Source organism: Betta splendens, chromosome 13, assembly GCF_900634795.4.
Source record: "Betta splendens chromosome 13, fBetSpl5.4, whole genome shotgun sequence".
Classification (NCBI taxonomy): domain Eukaryota; kingdom Metazoa; phylum Chordata; class Actinopteri; order Anabantiformes; family Osphronemidae; genus Betta; species Betta splendens.
In genome coordinates this window covers 5,859,849-5,881,260 of record NC_040893.2, presented here as the reverse complement: position 1 = coordinate 5,881,260, position 21,412 = coordinate 5,859,849, and the positions used below count along the sequence as shown (strand labels likewise).

The following is a 21,412-nucleotide window of genomic DNA, read 5'->3' as shown; positions in this document are numbered from 1 at the left end:
CAGATCTAACTGACAGTGAGCAGCAGAACAGCAGCCCACTTCACAAAAAACCTGTCAATAAGCAAAGATGTGCCAACACCTCCTCTACCTCTGAAACACGTCTACAGAATCTCAAAACATCTACAGTGTGGCCTGAAGAGTGCAGGAGTGAAAATCTCTACCCAGTAAGGCTCTGCACAGACTTTAGCCCTTCAAGCAAACTGAGTGAGCGCGCTGTTTAGAAACTCCTCTGGAGCAATGAGCGGCTTCTACTGCTGGACCAGACAAAAACAGGGGCTCAAGGGCAAAAGCGCCTCTGAAAGTCCAAAGCAGGCTGAAAAAGGTAGCAGAAGAAAAATAAATGTAGAGCTTATCTGGTGCAATGTAGAAATAAAAACACAATTTCAACAGCAATATCTGTAAAAACTACATGCAAATATGAATTTATATTTAGCCATGCTTGCAGCTATAATGATACATAATAAAACAGTACTGCTGATCTTGGCTGAAATATTTCTCCTTAACTACTCTGCTCTCAAGTATTGAATGGATCACCAAGTGTTTGTACAATCAGTCGTGGTAGCCAGAGTTTGAGCCACTCATACAGTAACTTGTATATAGTATAATGTATAGTTAAATAAGGGAACAAAACAATAACATTATATTTAAGATCCTCTTCTATCATAATTGTCCAACATTTGAATATATTAAATTTCTGGACTGTTCAAGACAAGAAGACACATTAAACTCTTTGGAATTTAGAGGCTGGGCTCGTGGTTATTATACGCTATATTTAATGGACAAAATAGCTCATCTATTCACGAAAATGCAACTATTCATTTCAGCCCTGGTACAGACTGTTCCTATTGTAACTTATGTCACCCCTTGACCTTTCCACATAGTGCTGTTTTCAGAACATCATCTACATTCCCATGCTTCGTTCTAGTTACTAGTAGGGTTATCAATGTAGTAGATTTTACAATATTATAACAGATCAGTTACCAGCAAATATGATTTAACACTGTCATAATTGTCATGTTGGCAAAATGTATGTCTAAAAATCTCTCACTCAAATAACGTCACACTTGCCTGAGCTTGTTGTTGATATGAAACACTTGACATATGAAAATACAGTAAATATATCTTTTGTCCTTGTACTCACCCATTAAAATGTCATGCAGAGGAGAGCGGTGGAAAATGGTCTAGGAAATAGACACTCACTGGGAGAAGTTACCATCTGAACAGATATTCACATGATGACAAACTGTCTTGTGACGCTGTCTTAGTTTGTACATGCTTAAGAGAGCATATGAGATTCCTCAAGAAAGAGCTGAAAATCCAGGTTGCTTTACTCAAAATGGTTCTTACACCAATCACGCCTACTACAAAATATTGCTCATTTTTCACTGTCAGTTTTTTCCATCTTTGTGACCCTGCCTTCAGATGAAATCACTATCATTATATGAGGAAATGATGTGTCATCCCTTCCTGTACAGGGGTAAAATGAACGGTAGCGTAATGGGTTATGGCATCTTCATTACTCAGAATTAAACACTGCAAAGTTCATTTAACAATGTCTTTACTCTATATAGTCTAGCATGTTAATAATGCAGGCTTTATTTGACAGGAGCCTCCGGTGGACAGGCTGCTTGTGAGATTACTATTAAACATTTCTGCATTTATCTTTGGCAACCACCCTGCAGCCAAGGAAAAGCACTCATACAAATAGAGGTTTTTTGTGCTAGGATGATAAGTCAGAACAAAAGTCGGAATTTAAATTGCACCAGGGGGATATGTAATGCTTAGAAATTCTCACTAAGAACACAAGGATACTTGACCTCTTAAGAATTCCCATTAGAAAATTAAGTAGTGCATCCAATTACCAGACATGCATCTCTTCACCTTCTTTGTAAGGTCTGGCAGATGATCAGCTGAATACCTAACAGCAACGCACAGAGTTTTATCGTGAAATGAACACATCCACAAGTCAGGCATTAGCCAAAGCATCACTAGTGTGGTAATTGCCACCCAATACCCACCACTTAACTTGTGTGAATAAAAAGTGAGGTTCATTCTACGGAAACCGTGCAGCTGCTGCAGCTGCTGTCAAAACAAAGACAGTTTAGAGCAACATACTATAATCTTCTATGAGGACTACATTTCTTCCCACTTAATCACGTATTTTTCCAAGGGACTGCACAGGAGGAACATGCCCTGAGGCTTGAATGGAAGTCTGAACTGTCCATGGAATGGAATGTGAAAATGTTTAAATGGTGAAAATGAGGAAGGGGGATCACGAACATTTCGTTTTGCTATTTCTATTTTATTTAACTTGACATTTATTCATAACTATATCAAATAATAAATGAGATGATAAGAACCTTACATGCTTAAACCTTAGCACAAATTTTAACAGGGTTACATCAAGGGCTGAGTAAGCTTGTTGTAGTTGTTAGTTGATAGTTATTGTGGAAATGCTACATTTACTAAAGACTAGCAAACACGTAATCTGGGAGGCAGATTTTCTGCCTTTTCTATTTCTGCTACTTTGATGTGTGTTTCTAATTAAATCATACACTGTATTTATAGTTACATTCTTTTGCCTCAAACTACCCAAGTAATGTGGGAATCTAATTTATGAAGGAGGGTGAAATTCATTAAATGAGAGCAAAAAGAGAAAATACCATCAACTGGTATAACCTGCCGTTAGAAATCATGGCATATTTGAAAGCTCTACAGCAGTTCAAGCAGAGCCTCAGGTGTATTGACACTTTGATGACATAATGGAATGGGCCAAGCGTTTAATCTTCTATCTTGTTTCTTACTTAGGCATTACTAGAATGACAGGCTTTTAATTCCAATCAGACCCATACTCTTACTCTCCTCTGTGAAAGTGAGTCTCCCTGAATGAGAATTCGTGTCTCAAGCAAGTTCAACCGAAGCAGCGTGTAATCAAAGATAGCTTCGGGCACTGCAGACTGCTGCAGCAGTCTGTGAAGGAAAGATGGTGGACATCACCACAACACAAAGAAACAGCTTTTAAAAAGGCAAGAATGGGAATGTTGAGGTCAAATCCAGACACAAGACCATTCTGTTAAGTCCCACAGGCAAGACGCAGGAAGCGACACAATGTTTCATGAATGAAAAATTGCTTAACGGCATATGAATGAATAGAGTGACTTCTGCGTATTGCAGTGGAGCTTTGGACCTAACAGAGGCGGCTTCAGAAATGTGCGAAAGACAAAACTCTGTGTCCTTTTATTAGCTGGCCTGGGGCTTCAAGTGAATGTTTCACCTTTTACACAAAAGCTTTGTCAACCTGACTGACTTGCCTAAATGAGACAAAGTCAAAACAAAGGTTTCATACAATAGCCACCCAGAGTCTTGCTACTTGACTCTCATACATAGGCAGAATGATGGCTTTATTGGAGTGTGGGCATAAATATCTGATGTGACCTTTTTAATGGGTCACTAGAACAGTCAGTGGTGGGAGCTGCTGGTGCTCCCATATGATGACCCAGTGTCACTTCAACTTAAGATACATTTTGATAATAAAAAGATGTTCACTTAATGTAATTTACAAAATAACAAAGGCCACTCGAACATGTGGCTCATTATGGTATTCCTTACATTTTCTTTCAGGCCAAATCATTACCATGACAGTTAATGGAGGCCTCTCAAAGAATTCATTAAAGCAGCGCAATGACTCTAATGGAGAATCTGAACAAAGATCGGGGCCTTGTTAAAGATGGGTGTGGCCACAGGCTTTTCATATGGAGAAGGAGCGCTTCCTCCCCAGTCAGGTTGCGCAGGGACGGGCAGCAGCTCCTCCGTGCCCTCTCCAAGGGGTGTGTGCTGTTCCATATTAATGACAAAGGAGAGGAGCAGGAGCAAGAAGTCGCTATCATACACTCATTTGTTTAAAAAGAGCCAGCTTCACAATGTAGTCAGTGGGAGTCCAGAGGAATCCAGTGAAAGCTGGGGGCTGTGTCAATGACAAAAGACAGAAACAACCTCACTTTTTGTCCCTGAAACAAGGGCTGCCTAATATCAGTGCCACTGGGCTTTCACCGAAACCACAGATACCTTCATGCATTTCAATGGGGCTATTTCTGCATAAGGAAAGAAGCGCCACTGCACAGCATAGTCATCTCTCTCCTGTTGTTAAGCCTTTCTTTATGGCTGAAACAATAGAACTCTGCTCCCTCCCGTTGGATAACAAACAAACCATTATTTTGCATGGCCGAGCAGGAACCTGTGCGCAAAACGAGGAACGTAGGAAAATAGAGATGTCACGGGCTGCTCGGGGAAACGTCATATTGTTTTTTGATTCTTAAACGATCCCACCTCGGTTTAAACAGGTCAACTATAAAACAAGATGTGCAAAAGCCTATTCTTCTTAACCTGAATGGTAAATTACACCAAAAAATTCACAGATGAAGAGCCAGTTTTAGCAGAGATAATAAAAATTGAATATATCGCCCACTCTGGCGCTAGAAGTGGGGCAAGCCAGCCACCAAAGTGTAATTAAGATTCACTTGCTGCTGTTTTACTGATAATCCTGTGTGTAAAACTGTCACAGGCGAACAAAAGCCCCTTTTCTCATTGAGTCATTGGCTGAGAGTGATTACTTTTACCCCAGCCCTTTCATTTTCTCAAGGCAAAGCCACTCATACATCTCTCCACTCAATGAGTCCAGCACCGAGTGAAAGGCTCCCTCCAACACATACGAAGCCCAGCGTGTTCATGTTGCGGCTCATATTGCTTCACTGTTGTTTTCTACATCTAATCTAAAGGTGCAGTTTGGTTTAGTGGGAGGGGAGATAAATCAAAAAGTAGACACACAACAGTGAAACTGAAAAGAACCTATAAAAGTTCTAATCAAGACTAAGTTGAGGTGATGCCATGGCTTGACATGAGTGATGGGACCTGATTTTCCTCCAACAACTGCACACACAAACTGCAATCATAAAGAGACATTCGGCCCCTTCACGGCCCTAAAACCCAACACTTCTCCACCTGTTCATTGTGTCGGGGGTGGGGACGAAGGCACGAGGCTGTGTAAACGGGAGTGTGCCACTTCAACTGCCTGTGAGATGGGTGAGGGGCAATGCAAAGTGAACAAAGTGTTACACCAGAATCGTTGGAGTTTCACGCAACCGTGCTCAGATTTAAACAACTTATCGATTCGACTACATTTAATCTTGTGTCTACTGTCTGTGAAGTATCATGGCCTATGTTAAAGTTGAATATTTAATAAGCATCATTTCCCTGGGGATGCATCAGCCTGGTTTCTTCTGGAAGCTATAAAGACTTCTGGCCCCTTGCAGCGAAGGTCGTTAATGATTAGCTTTAATTTGAGATTTCCCCAAAAACCTGCTCTTTGCTCCTTTTTGTGCTGCATCAAAGATTATGTAACAGCCACACTGGAATTTCATCACAACTTATTTTTAGTTTTAATCCTCCGCCCCCAAAACCTCATCTTTCTTTACAGCTACTAGTAATTTAAAGTCATGGTGTCTGTCGTTAATTAAGCCTGATCCCTACTTCCCAGCTTGGAAAGCACTGCAGCCAAGGGCACTGGTAGGAATCCGCACCCCATGATGGGAGGTGACATGGGCCTCCCCGCCCCAATGCTGCTTTAATTTACAGTATGACCTCGCCTGTCGGAGGAGCCTTCTGTTGTCCGAGGAGCCCCCTTTAACCTCCATCGACAGCACCGCAGCCTTCTGCCTACATTTCTACTCTTTTCTTATTCTGACCAAGGAGCACGCGGGCCAGTTCAGAATTCGTCTTACTCAACATCTGTTTCTTATATCTCACTCACTTTGAGATTCTTTGATGTGTAATGGCATCTGTCTCACTTCCTGCTCGCTATGAAGATCTTTTTTCTTTAAATCAAAAACACAAGGATACAAACTGTGAAATTCGATTTCACACATTTGCTCCACACACGAGGCTGAGAGTCCTACAAAGCTTTTAGAGGCACATTATGAACGCCTGGAAATGGGTTAAGCATCCTGCAGGATAATGACTTTGATAGATATCACACTGAGGCTTTTTTAAGCATTCCTGCTGTAATTAGTTAGGGAACTGTGGATTAATAGATGATGTATTCCCTTTGTTTAGACGCTTTGACTAAGTTAGACTTAGTATTCATAAACTGATTGTGTACCGTAACTCACCATTTGTTAAACTCATAAATGCAAAAAAGTGTTTTAAAAAACAAAGTATTAAAGTGATTGCCCAAAGTGAAGTACCGTCGCTGCATTTCTATTCAGAGCCATGATTCGGTTGAGTTGCCATACTTCTCATGAATGCATCTGAATTTTTCATGAAGGGATACAATACTTTGCAAGTCACAAAGAACTCTCCTTTGAAAGAAGAAACAAGCACGAGCAGCCTTCGAACATCAAGAAGGAAAAACCACTTATAAACAAGATGAGACGTGCACAAGCACACAAATACGCACTTGTGTGTAATCCTGCAAGGAACCCCAAACATGAAATTAAAGCTGCTCTTTCCTTTTCCTGTGCATTAGCATCACAGCCCTCACAGGACAGGTCTGGACATAACCTAGTTAGAGATGAAGGGAGCGGAAGGAATCTATCTCAGGTGAAATTGGGTGACCCCCCGCAAGAGATTAGTCCATTAGCAAAAAGGGAGAGCCCCACTCGCTTGACAAGTAATACCAGCTGTGACACCGAGTGCTGTCTGTCTGCTCAGAGGGGGGGGGGGGGTGGCAGAGGGGTACAGTCTGTGCAGAAGGGTGGGGACAGGGGAGTGAACAATAAAACAGATGCACACTGTTTATTCTAGGACTAATTCAAGGATCTGTTTTTCTGCTCTATCTGGTTGTGGCCACGGTTCGGCCTGTTACCCTGAAGCCCTGGAAGCTGCTCCTCTCTCATCTGTTCGAATGTAATCAACAAAGGCTTGGTTTTTTTATTACAAATATTGATGTGGTTTTTATTGCAAATCCAAAATTCCATAAGCCTCTTCAGTTGGACTTTCGCCATACTGAGCAAATTGGCAAAGAATCAGGAATATTTCAGGTTTGCAATAACTCAAGAGAGCTATTATGAGGTTTTCCTGACCATCTGTTGACTGAGCAAACACACACATGTTTTGGCTGTTGTTTGAGGCAGAGGGTTTGCTGAACCCAACGGCAGTGTGGACACCCGTAAAGCCTAACCTCATTACCAACCCATTGCAGCAGTGTAAAAAACTCCTTAAAAAGGGCCTTTTGTTTCCCCTGGAAAAAACCACCTGAGCCTGGATGATAGGTGCTGTACGGAGTTAATTCACAACAACAGGCGCCGCCGCAGTGTGACGAGGTGGAGGGAGAGTGATCTGGGATCAACCTCTCAGCCCCTTTCCTATCAGAGTGAGTGGCCTGTGAGCCTCGGTGCAGCTTTGCTTAATGGCCTGGCTGAGTGATATGAACACATGGTACTGCTACCTGTTGGCCAGAGCAGACAACAAGGAAACCAGCAGCAAGGCACAAAGAAAGCCAGCATATCATCACCACAATGCACATTTTCATTAGTACGGGGTGTTTTAAAGGCTTTATTTTTTGAAGGGAGCAACATAATCTCATATTCAGGGTATATTCTAAAACCCAACACTCCAATCGCACCCAAAGGGCTAAATTTCTTGACTAAAACCTGGAGGCATTCACATCTAACTACCCACATGCAGAATGAGCCCTGCCCTGTGTGTAATTACTGGAAGGAGCCTGTCAGGAGCGCGTTCCCCCACCCAACAGGCAGCCCATAATTACAGTAAATCAGACAAGACGTGAATGCAGCATCATTCTGCTTCACAGCCCTGGTTAACAGGAGAGAAAAAACACATTATAAAAAAAACCAGGAGCATCATGATGACATCATGACATGAGCCCAGGAGAAAATTGGGTGACGATGTCTACCTCACTGCCTCTCCCATCATGTATTGTAAAAAAAGGGGGTGGCACAACGGATAATATTCCACATCACATTAGCAGTTTACAAGCAGAAAAGTCGCCTATAAAGGAATAGGCGGGGAATTCCACCAGTAGACAGCACAATAACCCTCTGAGTCAGGTGGGAGAACTTGTGAAAAACTACCTGGTCTTATTTTAGCGGAAAACCGTAATAAAGGGGCGAAATGAACGCCGGGGTTTCAGATTAAATCATGTAGCATAACAGAAGCGGAAAGTGTATGACTGAATTATACGTGGTGTACAAGCGGCCAAAAGAACCACGAGATAATCAGTGTGCACGAATCAGGCAGCACCGCCGCGGAGCCTGAACGCAGCCCAGTGAACTTAGCCCGGTGCCCGCGTTGAGCTCCAACTCACTCGCGGTGCCTCCGCTCAACTTCTCCTCGCAAATGTGCGCCACAACCCGGGCGGAAGTTTTTTTTTTCTCGGCACCTGCGCGTGACATGTGAGACTTTTGCGGCTGAGCGCTACCTGCGGCTCGTGAGCACCGCCACCGTCACCGGCGCGCGGCTAAGAACGAGACAATAGCTTACCTTGGCTCAGGAGCGCGGAGATGAGGAGGGCACGCGCGCAGCAGGCGGACAACAAGTGCATCCTTGCGAGTGTCTCAGATCCGTCGGAATAAAAACACTTGGTTAAGTTTTCTGGAAGTGGATTAACCCCCCCAAAGAAACGCTCCTCGCGTGCTCGCTCGCTCTCGCGCTTTGCACAGGCAGTTCACTTCAGTTTTGGCTCTTCTTCCAACGTGGCATGTGCTCGCCAGCTCGCGCTCACAGCAGCTCTGCTGGAACAGGTAATTGCGAAGGGGACAGAGACGAGCGCGAGGGCGGGCGATCCTGTCTGCGGCTCCGCCCCCGATGCCCCCCCCCCCCCCCCCCCCCCCCCCCACACACACACACGAGTGCCACCCCCACACCCCCGCATCCCACCGCCACCCCTGCTCCACCCTTTTCCTTAAGAACCCCTTTATTCCGCCCCCCTCCTCCCCCCTCACATCCTCCATCTCCTCCCTCTCCCTCTCCTTTCATGCCCCCCCCCAACCCCCCACATCCATGTGCAAACACGTAGCCACACACAAAGGGGGAAACCTCCTATAAAGCTGCGCCTACAGACTCCTCTCACGCAGAGTACGTGGAATAAGTAACTAACCCAACTTTAATGATGTGCACATCAGCACTAACCGCACTACAGCAGTCTTCTGAATGACTTTCTCAGTGAATCAGGTAATCAGGCTGTTGATTAATGTCACAGTGTGGTGGTCACAATTTCCCAGAGTGCAAGGTGACATTTTATTGGGAGCAACAGCCCAACACCTAATATATTAGTTTACAGATTAATCAGAGGGAAAGAAGTAACAAAATCTCACATCTGACAAGCTAAAATGAGTTTATTTATTAATTGATTTAGTCGGGTTTATTAGTTATGCTGTTATAGCTGCAAATTTTGTGCCAGTTGTTTTTATCGATTATTCAAGGTGTAATCTTAGGTGTAGAGTATCAGGCAGGAGTCTTTTAATATTTAATATTTGTGTTTAGTGGCATTTGATAAGCCGAGGGAGAGCTGCAGCCACGACATAAATGTGGTGAGGTACATATTCTGGATATCTACATGTAGTAGAAGTAGATCAGAAGACCAAAAGTGCCATAACCTCAAAATTGCACTTGCTCGAGTATCTGCCATCGCCAGCATGCACTCCTGCATGATCACACACACACTGAGGTCCACTTTCAATCAACCCCCACCTCTGACTTGTTTCATCAGGAAGCAACACACAGTGTCATGCAGCTTTGAGCCTCACAGAGGATGACAGGTTCACTGTAAAGCGTCCTATAGGACGCGGGTCTGAGGTTAATTATAATAAAGGCGTTTGCACACAAATAATTGAACCGTAATTAATTCTTACTCCCTCATATCTGCTTACTGTTCGGTTATTTCCCTTCAGCACATTCAAGAGCTACACCGCAATAATTAATATCCATGTAAAAACTAATGATAATAATTATAATTACGCCGAGTGCTTTGGCTGTGAAACTCTGGCATGTGCTTTGCTGCTTCGTGGCTGTGTTGTGGCAGGATCTGTATTTCTGCGCATATCATGTTCCGATCTAGACTGTGGTTTGCCGCGCGCGTGCGAGCGGCTGTCTGGAGCTGTTTGCTGTAGTGCCGCGCTCGGAAAACAGGCGTAACACTGACAGCTACAGCGCGCCCATTTCAGAAGTTGGTAAAAATAACATCAGAGCATGAGGAATGTCATTAAAAGCACACTTTCTCCAAAGCAAATGATTTCACCACTGTGCTGAGACTGCACGATCATGCTTGTCTGATCACAATATGTGCGTGCATGTGTGTGTGTTGAGCTGGAGGAGAAGTCTATTGGGGTGAAGAAGTAAGTATTCCTCACCCTGGGTGTGAAATTCATGTAGGTCTGTGATGGTTTGTGCAAATGGAGTGAGGGCACAGGCTGTGAAAACCTAATGCAATTTGATTAGAAGTTAACCGCAAAGCAATATTTTTCTTGCCTCAGTGCACCGAAAGAAAAAAGAGAACTATTTGCTTTTTTTTTTTTGCTTTTTTTTTGTTCGTGTGGGTGAAAGTGAATGAGACTGACTGATGACCAAGCCTGCAGCGCGATGTTCATTTACCAAACAATGACACCTGGGCCATAATTGGGCTGGTCAAGGCGAAATATTGAAGCACACAAACTGGAACTAAACAGAACTAAACCCAAAAGAAAAAAAGAATCTCCAGTAAAAAGCGTGAGCTGGTTCTGCTAAAACTTTATGTCATGCTTTTTTATTATTTTTTTTTAGTGCAATGAACACAGCTTGAAGCTCAGGTTGATTTTGTATTCACAGGAGAGCATTTTCAGTCAGTCTCCGTGACTGGAGAAAGAGATTACACACAGAATAATGAATTACAATATATCATGTCATAGTGGAGGAACTGTACCCTCTCCTGCTGTCTTTTATTTGATGAAAGAATGAGGACTCCTATTTTGACATCTTGTGAGACATCTTGTGACACCGCTCCCGCTATGAGCATGGAAACAAACAACCTTGCGTTGCTATGGATTCCGGCAGTGAAAGTACATATCTTTGACATTCAGGGGTATTGCAGATAGGAAATCTGTTTTTTTCCCCTTTTCTCACCTTCCCCACTGGCTTGTGTCGTAGGTCTTCGCTAATTGTCATACGTGTGTTTCAAGTGTAAAAATAATCAAATTCAGCGTTGTCACAATAAACTAAACAACAGCAGTTACTGGGAGAAGCGGAACAGCGCGCATTGGAAACCCAACAGGATGCTACTCATTTCCAGCCCCTGCAGTCGTCACCGCTCTTTTTAGATTCTTCCATTTTCACCAGGCTGAAGCACGGAATATATGGCACAGGATAATTTGGCTGCTCTACAGGTTTTGTGAAAATCAACCCCCCCCCCCCCCTCATCCAGCGGAGGCGCTGGCCCCTTCAGAGCCGCTACCGGGGGCCAAATAAGTGATTAGTCTCCTTCAGATTGAGCTTCAGTAAACTGTGTCAAGCAGCGAACACAGTGACCCTGGCATTTTCAGCGTGGCCAAGGGAGGTGAAGATCCACTTAATGGCCAGTCCTGTGCAGGCCGGCAGCCCCACTTCAGATCGATAATTGCTTCATTAGTTAATCTGATTGAGTGTGTGAGCAGACTGTAGTCGATGCAGAGTTACCTCTCTTTCTGTGAGGAGTCTGTGTTTTATTGATTTCATTGTTCTCTGTAGAGCCTACACCCCCACCCCCCAACTAATCCTCACATTTACACCAAGAAATAAAGAATGGAACTTTGTTTGAGCTACTCATGCCATCCATACGTGACGTATATTAAAACCGATCGATGGACACTGCGACTTCATGGCAACAGTAAAACAAATGAGGAGACCAAAGCAAATATCTTATATTGTCATGCTATTACGAGTCAGATGGTTTAAAATTGTGCAAAGCATAGTCAGCGTGCACATGGTTCTGAGTCTCTGTTCTGTACAGCTGCCGACAGATGTTGCATGTGAGTTTTCTTAATTGAATTTATTTATCATTTATCACAAGGTACTTGTAATAATGAGGGTTGTGTGTGAGTGCAATGAGCTGTAAACTCTCTTACATGATGTGAATTAATCTCATACTGTTGAACATTAGCCTTCATATGAGTTTGTTTGGGTTTGTCCCGAGGAAAGGCCAGGTGCCTTTTTGTGTGGAGTCTGCATGTTCTCTGTGTCTGTGCAGGTTCTCTCCGGGGAACTCCAGCTTCCTACCACAGTTAGAAGACATACAGGCGGGTTTGCTGTGCATCGTCTGTTTCAATGTGGGCATGCGATGAACTGAGTGGTTCGCCCAATGACCCCTAACAAGGGAGTTTTTTTGTCTAGTCTATTACTGTTGCTGATTTAACCTCTGTTTTGGTCTCCACCAAGTCTCCAGAAGCGATAGTTTGTTGCCTTTGCTGCATGAACCAAATATTAAACAATTAATCCAAGAATTTCTCTGAAAAAAAAAGCTAAATGAAAACAATGTAGACAATAGTGAGCCCAAAAATGATGTTGTGTGGTGTCCATCAAAGCACCCATGTCCCCTGAAAGCAACGTTTTATGCAACTAAGCTGCAACCATGATTAGGTTTTTTGAAATGTACGTAACCACAACATCGCATACTTATCTCATGATGCAATTTATTACTGAATAACATGTGTGTATTGTATATGTAGAAACAACTACCTGATGCCACTTCATTTCACATAAACAATGTAATTGTCTGTTCTCTTCTTCAGGGTTCTTTCTTTAACATGACATTATCAGATCTATTAATAGGAGGAGACAGATGGAGGTGAAGAGCCCTTACTGTACACGCTGCACACCTGCTGCATAAGACTAGAAAATAACTGGCTTCACTATAAATGGCACAAAAAGTGGCTCTGAACACATTTAGATGCTAGAAGCGCACACAGACAAGATAGAGGTACATGGCTCTGGCCACATGCCACACTACTACTACAAGGAGGCTCACAAACCTCACAAAGATCCCCGTCATTAGTCAGACTCCTGTTCTTTTGTTACACATAATTCACATACACATAATTCCTATAATTACGACGTCTAATTTCAATTTCTCACATGCTAACATATGTGAGGTTGTTTTCCTGCTCCTCGAAGGTTAATCCTGTGTCGTGGAACCGCTTCGTACAAATGTACCGAGGAGAATGTCTCGTGCAACTGTTGTGTTCAGAAAAAAAGCAAATCCTACAGTTCCACGACCTGATGCGACTGATAAAGAAGCTGCACCGCCGATGAGCGAATTCCTCAAATACAAGAATTTATTTAAGCATTATACGGCCTTTAATTTGACATAGGAGAAAATTACACCCGCCACATTAAAGCAGATGATTTCAATCTGTCATTCACTTGATAACTTCAAAATCAAAGGCAAACAGGGAGATACAGCGTTTACGTTAGGGCTGTAAGTACATTTTTACCAACTTAGATGATTTTCCTAAAGCATATCTATATGTATCACCTCGCTAAACAGATTTTTGTGTCTCAACGGAACAGAAAGTCACAGAATAAAAAATCAAGCAGTGGTTTATTTATTAAAAATTGATAAAAAAAAAAGAAAATCACCGTGGCTTATTGTGGATAAAATCTCAGAGGGAGAATCAATTACACAGGGTTGAGAGGGCAAAAAATAGAGTTCAGACGTGTGACAGGTGAACGTTCTCAGTCTGCAGCCTCTGCCTGCATCTCTGTTGGCTGCAGCTGCTGCTGTGTGATATATTCAACCCACTCTGGCAGGCTTGGCTGCTGCTGGTGTCTGTTTTCCCCAAATTACCTGGTTGTGAATGCATAAATGTAATTCACTGGCAACATGAAAGGCGTTGAAATTATTCATGAAGATGTAGACCGGTCTGTTACAACTCTGGCATCTGTCAGCTGTCAGTATTGTTTATTTCTCACCTAAGCCTGAAACTATTTGTTGGTTTGTCAGTTAATGGCGGCTCATTGCCTGTGGAATCGACAGTACTTAAATGCCGCTTGCTGCAGGCTGATGCTTTGAACAACAGCCCAGAATAAACACACATGGCGGTGTCTTGTTATTCCTCGTTAATATGGCAGCGCGTATTTTGGGAATATGTCTTCCGCCAACACCCAAATGTTCCATGAAATTAACTTTTAAACAAAAGATAAGTGATGTTCTGGCAATTGTGTTATTAGAATTAAAAAAGTTCTGGCTCCTCGCAGCGGACGCGTTTCAAAGCAGGGCTTTTAGAATAATATGTCTGCACACATTTATTCGCCGCTGATCCCGCCTCCCCTTTTCTCTTCATACAGTTCAGTGGTGAAAGCAGGTTGACATTCAGTTCGCCAGTTAATCTTTAAAGCAGGAGGAGTAGATACCGGGCAAAGTGCGATACAATCTCTTGATATATTGGAGTGAAAAGGGCATGTCAGGAATATCAAACAGACGACAAAGTAATCAAATATGAACATGGACATATTTTTTTTTCTCATGCAATAACTGAATCAGCTGCTGCCATTTGTGGTCTTGGAGTAAAACCTGCTGGGATTCCAGCTAAATGTAGTTTGCAGGACGTGGAAGATGGAAAGAACTCCTGCTTTCGGGCCACCGAGGCCTGTATGTTCTGTGTCTGAGCTTTACATACATTACAATAATCCGGCGCTCATTTTGGGCTGTTTGGGAACGTGTGAGCAGACAAAGTTTGGAGAGGGCAGCGGTGAGGTGCCAGCGTGGATCGTTTCATCTCTCTGCGACTTGAAGTTTAAAGTTGGAGGGCAACACTGAATCTGCGACTGGATGTTTGATTCCCAGAGAGCGTTTCACGTTAGCGTTCGACATTCATGACAAGCGACTGAGTTCTGCAAATTGATCCCCCGCAGAGCGGAAAAATGATTTTAAAAGCAGCACCCTCGAATTCCCCACAGATGCCCCTGAGTAACTGAGCCACAAGGCCCCGAGGGGCTCCCCCTTATCGCTGAGCCGCTGAGGAGCTTAATGGATATGACTCACTTTATGTGATTAGCCCAGTATCCGTATATCCAGTATAATGTTAACTAGCTTCATGTACAAGTACTGTAGCACAATAATGCAAATCCTCACAAACTTTTTTTTTTGGTGGCAGCAGAAAAGAGATGTGACGACGCGTAAGTTGACATGAGGGAGTTAATTAGCAAACTATTGCACATGCAGCAGATTTGGAGCCACGCTAGCACTTATCTGAGGGTACGTTTGTGGGACTAAAATAAGTCTATTATTCAACCTCTTTTTAGCACTGTTTTTGGTCTCCATCAGCTCCTGAGGGAAATATCACAGCCCCCAGCAGCTAAAGATAGCGCTTCGTCTGGTGCTGTTCAGGTCGTGTACAGCAAGGTTCATTCAAGAGGTTTTTTTTTGACGCACAAAAAAGTTTAAAGTAAAAGTGACACAAACTTGGTAAAGAAACAAAGAAGGAAAGAAGCTGAAAGACGATAAAAAGGAACTTTAACCGTATCTCGGAAAGCTTATAGGGGATTTTATTTCACCTATAAATAATATTTTGGGCCATAGCCAATATAGTAATATAGCTCAGGGCAGCTTCAAATGGCAAAGAGTCAGTAATGAGCTGGAGTTTTTTATAAGTTTCTTTAATTTTAGATTAAAGACTGGCTCCAACATCTTAACAGGACACTCACTTTAGATGAACATCCCTAATGTATAAATAGGTAACATAAATGTGTGAGTAAAGCAAGTGTAACTTTTAATGAGTCTGACCAGTGACTCATCGGAATTTAAAGTAATGTCTTTTCTGCTGATTCATATATTTCCTCCTGAAGCATATGAGTTTTGCTTTTGTACATTCATCCCCCGTGAAGCATTTTCGGTAAAGAAAGGAAGTGATGATGTTATGCATGTTTCAGGACCTGCCTTTTATTCTGAGGGGGTGTCAGATTTCTGAATGCACCACTGCTCATGGTCCTTGTGCAGGTCCCAGTTGGTGGCTGCCTCTTGCAAATACAAACACTCTGTCGATACTCACAGTTATTTGGTAAATTCGTCAAGTACTTGAAGTTGCAGTAGCTGCTTTACCAGATTTGTGTGATTACAAGGCATTTCTGGAATCAGGCACTTGTTGATTTCTCCCCAGACTTGGTAATTGCTAAATATTTCCTGTATAGTCACAGATATGCGCTAAGTGAATAACTTGCATAACAACCATAGAGGAAGCATCAGGATTGAAATACTGGAGAACACAAGTCAAACAACCAGCTAATCACTTGGAACGGAGGAGCATGTTGTGTTTCCTGAGGATTCTGAATCAGAAATAATACAAAATATCACATTATGTCACATTATGAAACAAAATGATTTCAAATTAAAACAGAAACGCTACTATAGTTTTAGCTGTTTACTGAGGGTGCCTTTGTTTTTTCAGGTTTTAAAGTTTTCTTATTTTTGCATATTCTTTGTGATTTTCTGAGCGTCGGTATGAGAAGCTCCTGCGTTTTAAGGTACCACACGAGCAGAGTTTGCTCATCTAATGACTTCCCAACGTGTTGTTTGCAGGGCGTGAAAGAAGCACCTCACAGGTGACATTCAACACCGCAGACAAGAACCAGGTCATTGTTTAAAGTAACAATGCAGATCCAGCCACGTCCCCAACCCTCGAATGCGTAGATCTGATTAGGACTCTTCAAACGCGGGTGAGGACGGACGACTAAAGCCCCCCCCCGACCCTGGAATGCGGGGGGGATTGTGGGACGTCTGCCCTGGAGAGGTGGTCTGTTTGTTGGTCCATGCTAGGCCCACATTATCTCCCCTACGCCCTTGGGCTCCCCATAACAAGCCGCAGAGTTTGTCACTCACTGGTGGTGACCCATGAGAACCCGAACAGTGCAATTAGCCCCCCCCACCTCCACCACCACCCGCCCCCGCCTCCCTCAAACAAACAGATGTTACCATAACAATTGGCTCTGTTCTGGAGCCGCGCTACCTTCGCCTCACGCTGGCTTGGTGACAATGTGGGCTCAGCTGCAGAGGGAGAGAGACAGCTGGGCGGTGGAGAACTGGCTGCCGTCACCGACTGCTCCGCCGGAGAGGAGGCCGCGGTGTTTGACATTGTCTTCTAGGACAGGCTGAAAGTATGCAAACGACCCCCGAATCAGCCCGAGGCCGTGGCACCGAGGACGGGGACGGCACATGTCTGAAATCTGGCCCGACGTGCGTTGCGTCAGTTCGGAGTCCACTCGATGCCCCACATTATTTGCCCTGACGCAGAACCAGTCCTCCCAGGCCCCAGGTAGAACAGGTTTGTGTCGCGTAGCGGCGTCTTTTTTATTAATCTCTCTGTGCAATTTGACGGATTCGTTCGCGGCTGCAGGCAGTGGCGTTCAACGGTAAAGAACGTTATAGATGGGGACGTTTAAATCAGCTGCCTGATTGAAATACCCCAGTCTCCTGGGTTGACTCGGCATCGTCGACCACTCAATCTGATCCTGTTTACGAAATCAACAGGGAATTAATCTTTCCGAGCACTGGCTGTGGATTCTACTGTTTTTTTTTTTGTTTGTTTTTTTTTAACTTAGGGCAAAAACAGCTTCTATGCATGAACTCGTGGGACATTCTCAGTGCGGTTGATTACTAAGCCTGACATGTCCCTGCTCTGCTGCATTCTCCCTCCTGTGCTTACTTTCTCCATGCCTCACTCAAAACAATTACTTTTTGCAGCTAATTTTCCCCTTTGTTGTACACATTTCATATGGAGATTAGGTAGCGGTGCCATTCAGAGCAAACCTGCTCTGTTGAGACAGCCTGAAACTCGCGATTTCTTATTACCCAGGCAGTTTGACTCCAAATAACCTTTTTGAAAAAGTAAAGCGAGTGGCAGTGAAATCTGATAATTCTAGACGCAGATGGTGTTTATCAGAAAAAAAAAAACTTTGAGGCAAACGTAAAGAAGCTGCGTTTGCTTTGTCTCTGGACTAATATAACTCGTTCCCTATTTACTAGGTTTGCCTATTTACTTGACAGAAAAACACAGGACATGGTCACAGACAACACAATAGGTCAACAATCTACAAACGGCAACAAAGGTTGGTTTTGATGGCAAGGGGACAGAATGCAGAGCATTACAGTGTGTTGCACACAAGGCTGCACAGCCCATGCATTTTTCATTGATGATGCATGTGCGTTACTCACCTGGAGCACACCTGTGCAGGTCCCGCCCACCCTCTATAAAAATAGTTTCCCTACAGCTAAGCGAAGACTTATCACCTTAGAGAGAGAGAGAGAGAGAGAGAGAGAGAGAGAGAGAGGTGGGAGAAACACTGAATAATGATTTGAAACCAGCCAAAGCCCCAGATGCTGCGTACGTTTGCCACTGCAGCTTTAAGGTTAATTAAAAACGTTGCTTTTGTGATATCTGTTGTGATACGTGCGGCGCAGAGACACCTAACACTCATTAAACCAGCATTTCACTCAAACCGGCGTTCTGCCTCTGCCATTCTAAAACAAGCCGTGCGCTCAAACACAAAGTGTCTCTGTGCGCCGTTATTAGCTCGTCGCTCGCTGTCATCCGCGCGCTAGTCAGCCATGCAAATATCACAGGAAACCTAAGCAAAAGGTTTGACACCAAAGAACAGGCCCAGCGGTGGTGTTTTTAAAAAAAACCCTGTTACTTTGAGCTCGCCGTGCCTTTGAACTGCCCACCACAGCTGCACCCCCGCTCCTACATCACCCCCGTCCTTCTCTGTGATAACCAGATCTCCATAATCGGATCTATTAGTCAGTAATGTAATGAGGTCACAAGAAGCCCCAAACAATTGGCCGCTTTTGTATTTTGATCCACTCTCGGACCTCGGCGCTGCCGCAATTAAAAGCAGCCAAATGCGTTCGCCGGGTAAAACGAGGTTAGCTGCCTGCGGGCCGGGCCTGCGCTCGCCGCTAATGGGCCGCTCGCACCTGCTGCGAAGCCGCCACACCTCCGAGCACGCGGGCGGCCAAATATTTAACGTCAGGCCTAATGTACCTGATCGGCAGGAGCTCGGGCCGTCGCGACGCCGCCCGTGGATGGCGGCTTTGCATCTTCCATTCCATTTGCTACATATAATGTGTACTTTGCATCACTGCCCATTTTTCAGAGCGAACCACGAGCTTGTACATCGATTTCCCATCTTGTAGCCGCTCATTATTTCCCATTCATTCCCCGGTGCCATTAAAATCACCTTGCAGAGATTTGAGACTCGCTCGACACAGATAATCCATCTCGCTGAAAACTTGCCACCTCTGCTCCGTCAATATGTTTGCAACTAAAGGCTTCTTTTTAAATATCGCCCACTGGTCTGTTCAAGGACTCTAGATTCTACTGATAACTGACTTTTCCCACACTGATTAAATACGCTGTTGATCTTGAGCTAAAATAATTGATTTCTAGATTAGTGGCGCTATTAGAAAATCAATAAGTCACTGTGTTTTAATTGATTATTCATTTCCAGTCTTTTTTTGACGTGCTCCTGCTTCTTCACCAGAGATCAGACGCCTCTCTGTCATGCTTTTATGGCTGAAGGCTTCAGGCTGTTCATCACTTTGACTCATCTGTTGAAGGTAGTGACATGATATTTTGCACAGAACAGAGTTCTGCTTTGAAGCTATTTACGTCCGCTGTGGAGCCACCATCAGGTCAAACTGAGTTTTTATTTAAATACGCTGATGATCTTTCGCGTGTTTTTCGCATGAACGCACCAAACATGCAGAACGATGGTGTAAACAACGATGGAACAGTGTTTTAACAGCTGCTCACTTGCTGTAGCTGGATTGGAACTGGGTGTGAACATCTGTCTTGAGGTTTTTCCGCTGGTTAAGGTCTGGACTCTAAAAGGCAGGTATTATGTGTCTGAAGCCATTCCGTACGTTTCCTTTGATGTTTACGGTGATTATTCTGCTGCATTATCCAGCCTATAGTGAATGTCAGCAGCTCTGGCATTTTCAGCCTTCGTTTTGGCAGTTGGCTCATTTTCTCCCCAGCATCGTTGCGGCGTGTCAGAGTGGTTTGGTGCAAAGACAACACACCAGTGAGTATAGCGTGAAAAGAAAGCCCAGATGAAGCTAATCCCAGATGTACATTATGATGTGATAATGGGTTGGAGGCTTCTTTTCTACACCTTGATAAAAACACCCCAGCATCACGACGAAGAACATGAATTTTCAAGCTTTTAAATGTATCTTACACAATAATGGCAGGTTGGTATCAAGCTGAAGCTCAGTGGAAACTGTGAGACAGACTGGCTTCAGACACACAAATTGCACCCTCTGAGGTGGTCCGGTTAGACCCAGACCTTAGCCTCCACACGATTCTAACTGGAAACCACCTGAAGTGCGCTCCTGAGTGTGCAGAGGTTTTGTTTATTCCTACAACAAACTCCAACTAAGAAAACATTGGTGAAGGAAGGCCAGCTGTGAAAATTGTGTAAATGGTTTTATAAAAAATGCAACACTCACTGTGGTAGAAAAAAAGACCCTTTTGAGATATTCCATAATTAAGCAGAAGGTCACATCGACGTCTTGATAAATGAAATTACAGCAGTTGAGGATTTAGATATTCTTATTAGATTTTTTAAATAATGTTTATATTTGCATATGGTGTCATATTAGGATTCAAACCTCATCTGAAATGTGCTTTTGTTTCTTTACAGCAGAGCTGATAGACTTTAACTGTGTTTTTTTCCCTAATAAAAGCTGTAACATAGACATTAATGTTGCTCGTGTGAAAACATTAGTATTATGAGCATAACACCTTTGCAATGTTTTATGATTTCTAAATGCTTAAACATAACAGGTACATTTTTAAAAAGTCACCTTCTAAAATTCAGTAGCGGATCAAACTGTGAAACAAGAATTGTTTGCTAAACCGTTACAGTTAAAAAAAGTCACGAATTCTGTCATTTCTCCCTGATTATCAGCTCCCGTTCGATAAAACATGGAAACCAAACATTGTGTGCAAAGGAAAATAAACAAGCTATTTTCCAAAACGCAGCGTTGGAAAACTGTCAGCGGTAATTTAAATGAAATGTCGCCATAAATGAACTTTACCTGTCAAGCAGAGCGGTGCTTTCCTTTAAATACGTACGTGTCGCAGTGTGGAGGTCCGTCTTACTTCCTGCTCTTGGGGAAATTGGCAGCTCCATTGCACGTTGCTGGAGAGCAGAGGGGACACTGGGGTGAGGGGTAATGCAATTACTCACTGATGTCAAGCCTGTTTTCACACCGAGTGTCAGTATGGATTGATAATGAGAAGGATTGCCTATCTCTATCTCTAATTAGACGACCTCTTTAAATCTCCTACTTTGTGTATCCTGGTGTCTCTTCTGCGGAAACGAGTCACATTTCATTCATCTTCCGGCAGCCTTGGCAACTGCCACGAAGACAACAAGCCATTAATCTGGT

General features: G+C 43.5%; 1 protein-coding gene across 2 annotated transcripts in view; it reads right to left on the bottom strand.

Moving 5' to 3' along the window:
- The window catches only part of LOC114868410 (CD166 antigen homolog A-like), a 32,877-nt gene extending 24,097 nt beyond the window's left edge, over positions 1–8,780 (bottom strand). For both annotated transcript variants that reach the window (XM_029171958.3, XM_029171959.3), the window contains exon 1: positions 8,497–8,780. In XM_029171958.3, coding sequence (XP_029027791.1) covers positions 8,497–8,557 — 61 coding nt within the window. In that variant the 5' untranslated portion in view covers positions 8,558–8,780. The remainder of the gene's footprint in view (positions 1–8,496) is intronic.
- Between the last annotated feature and the right edge of the window lie 12,632 nt (positions 8,781–21,412).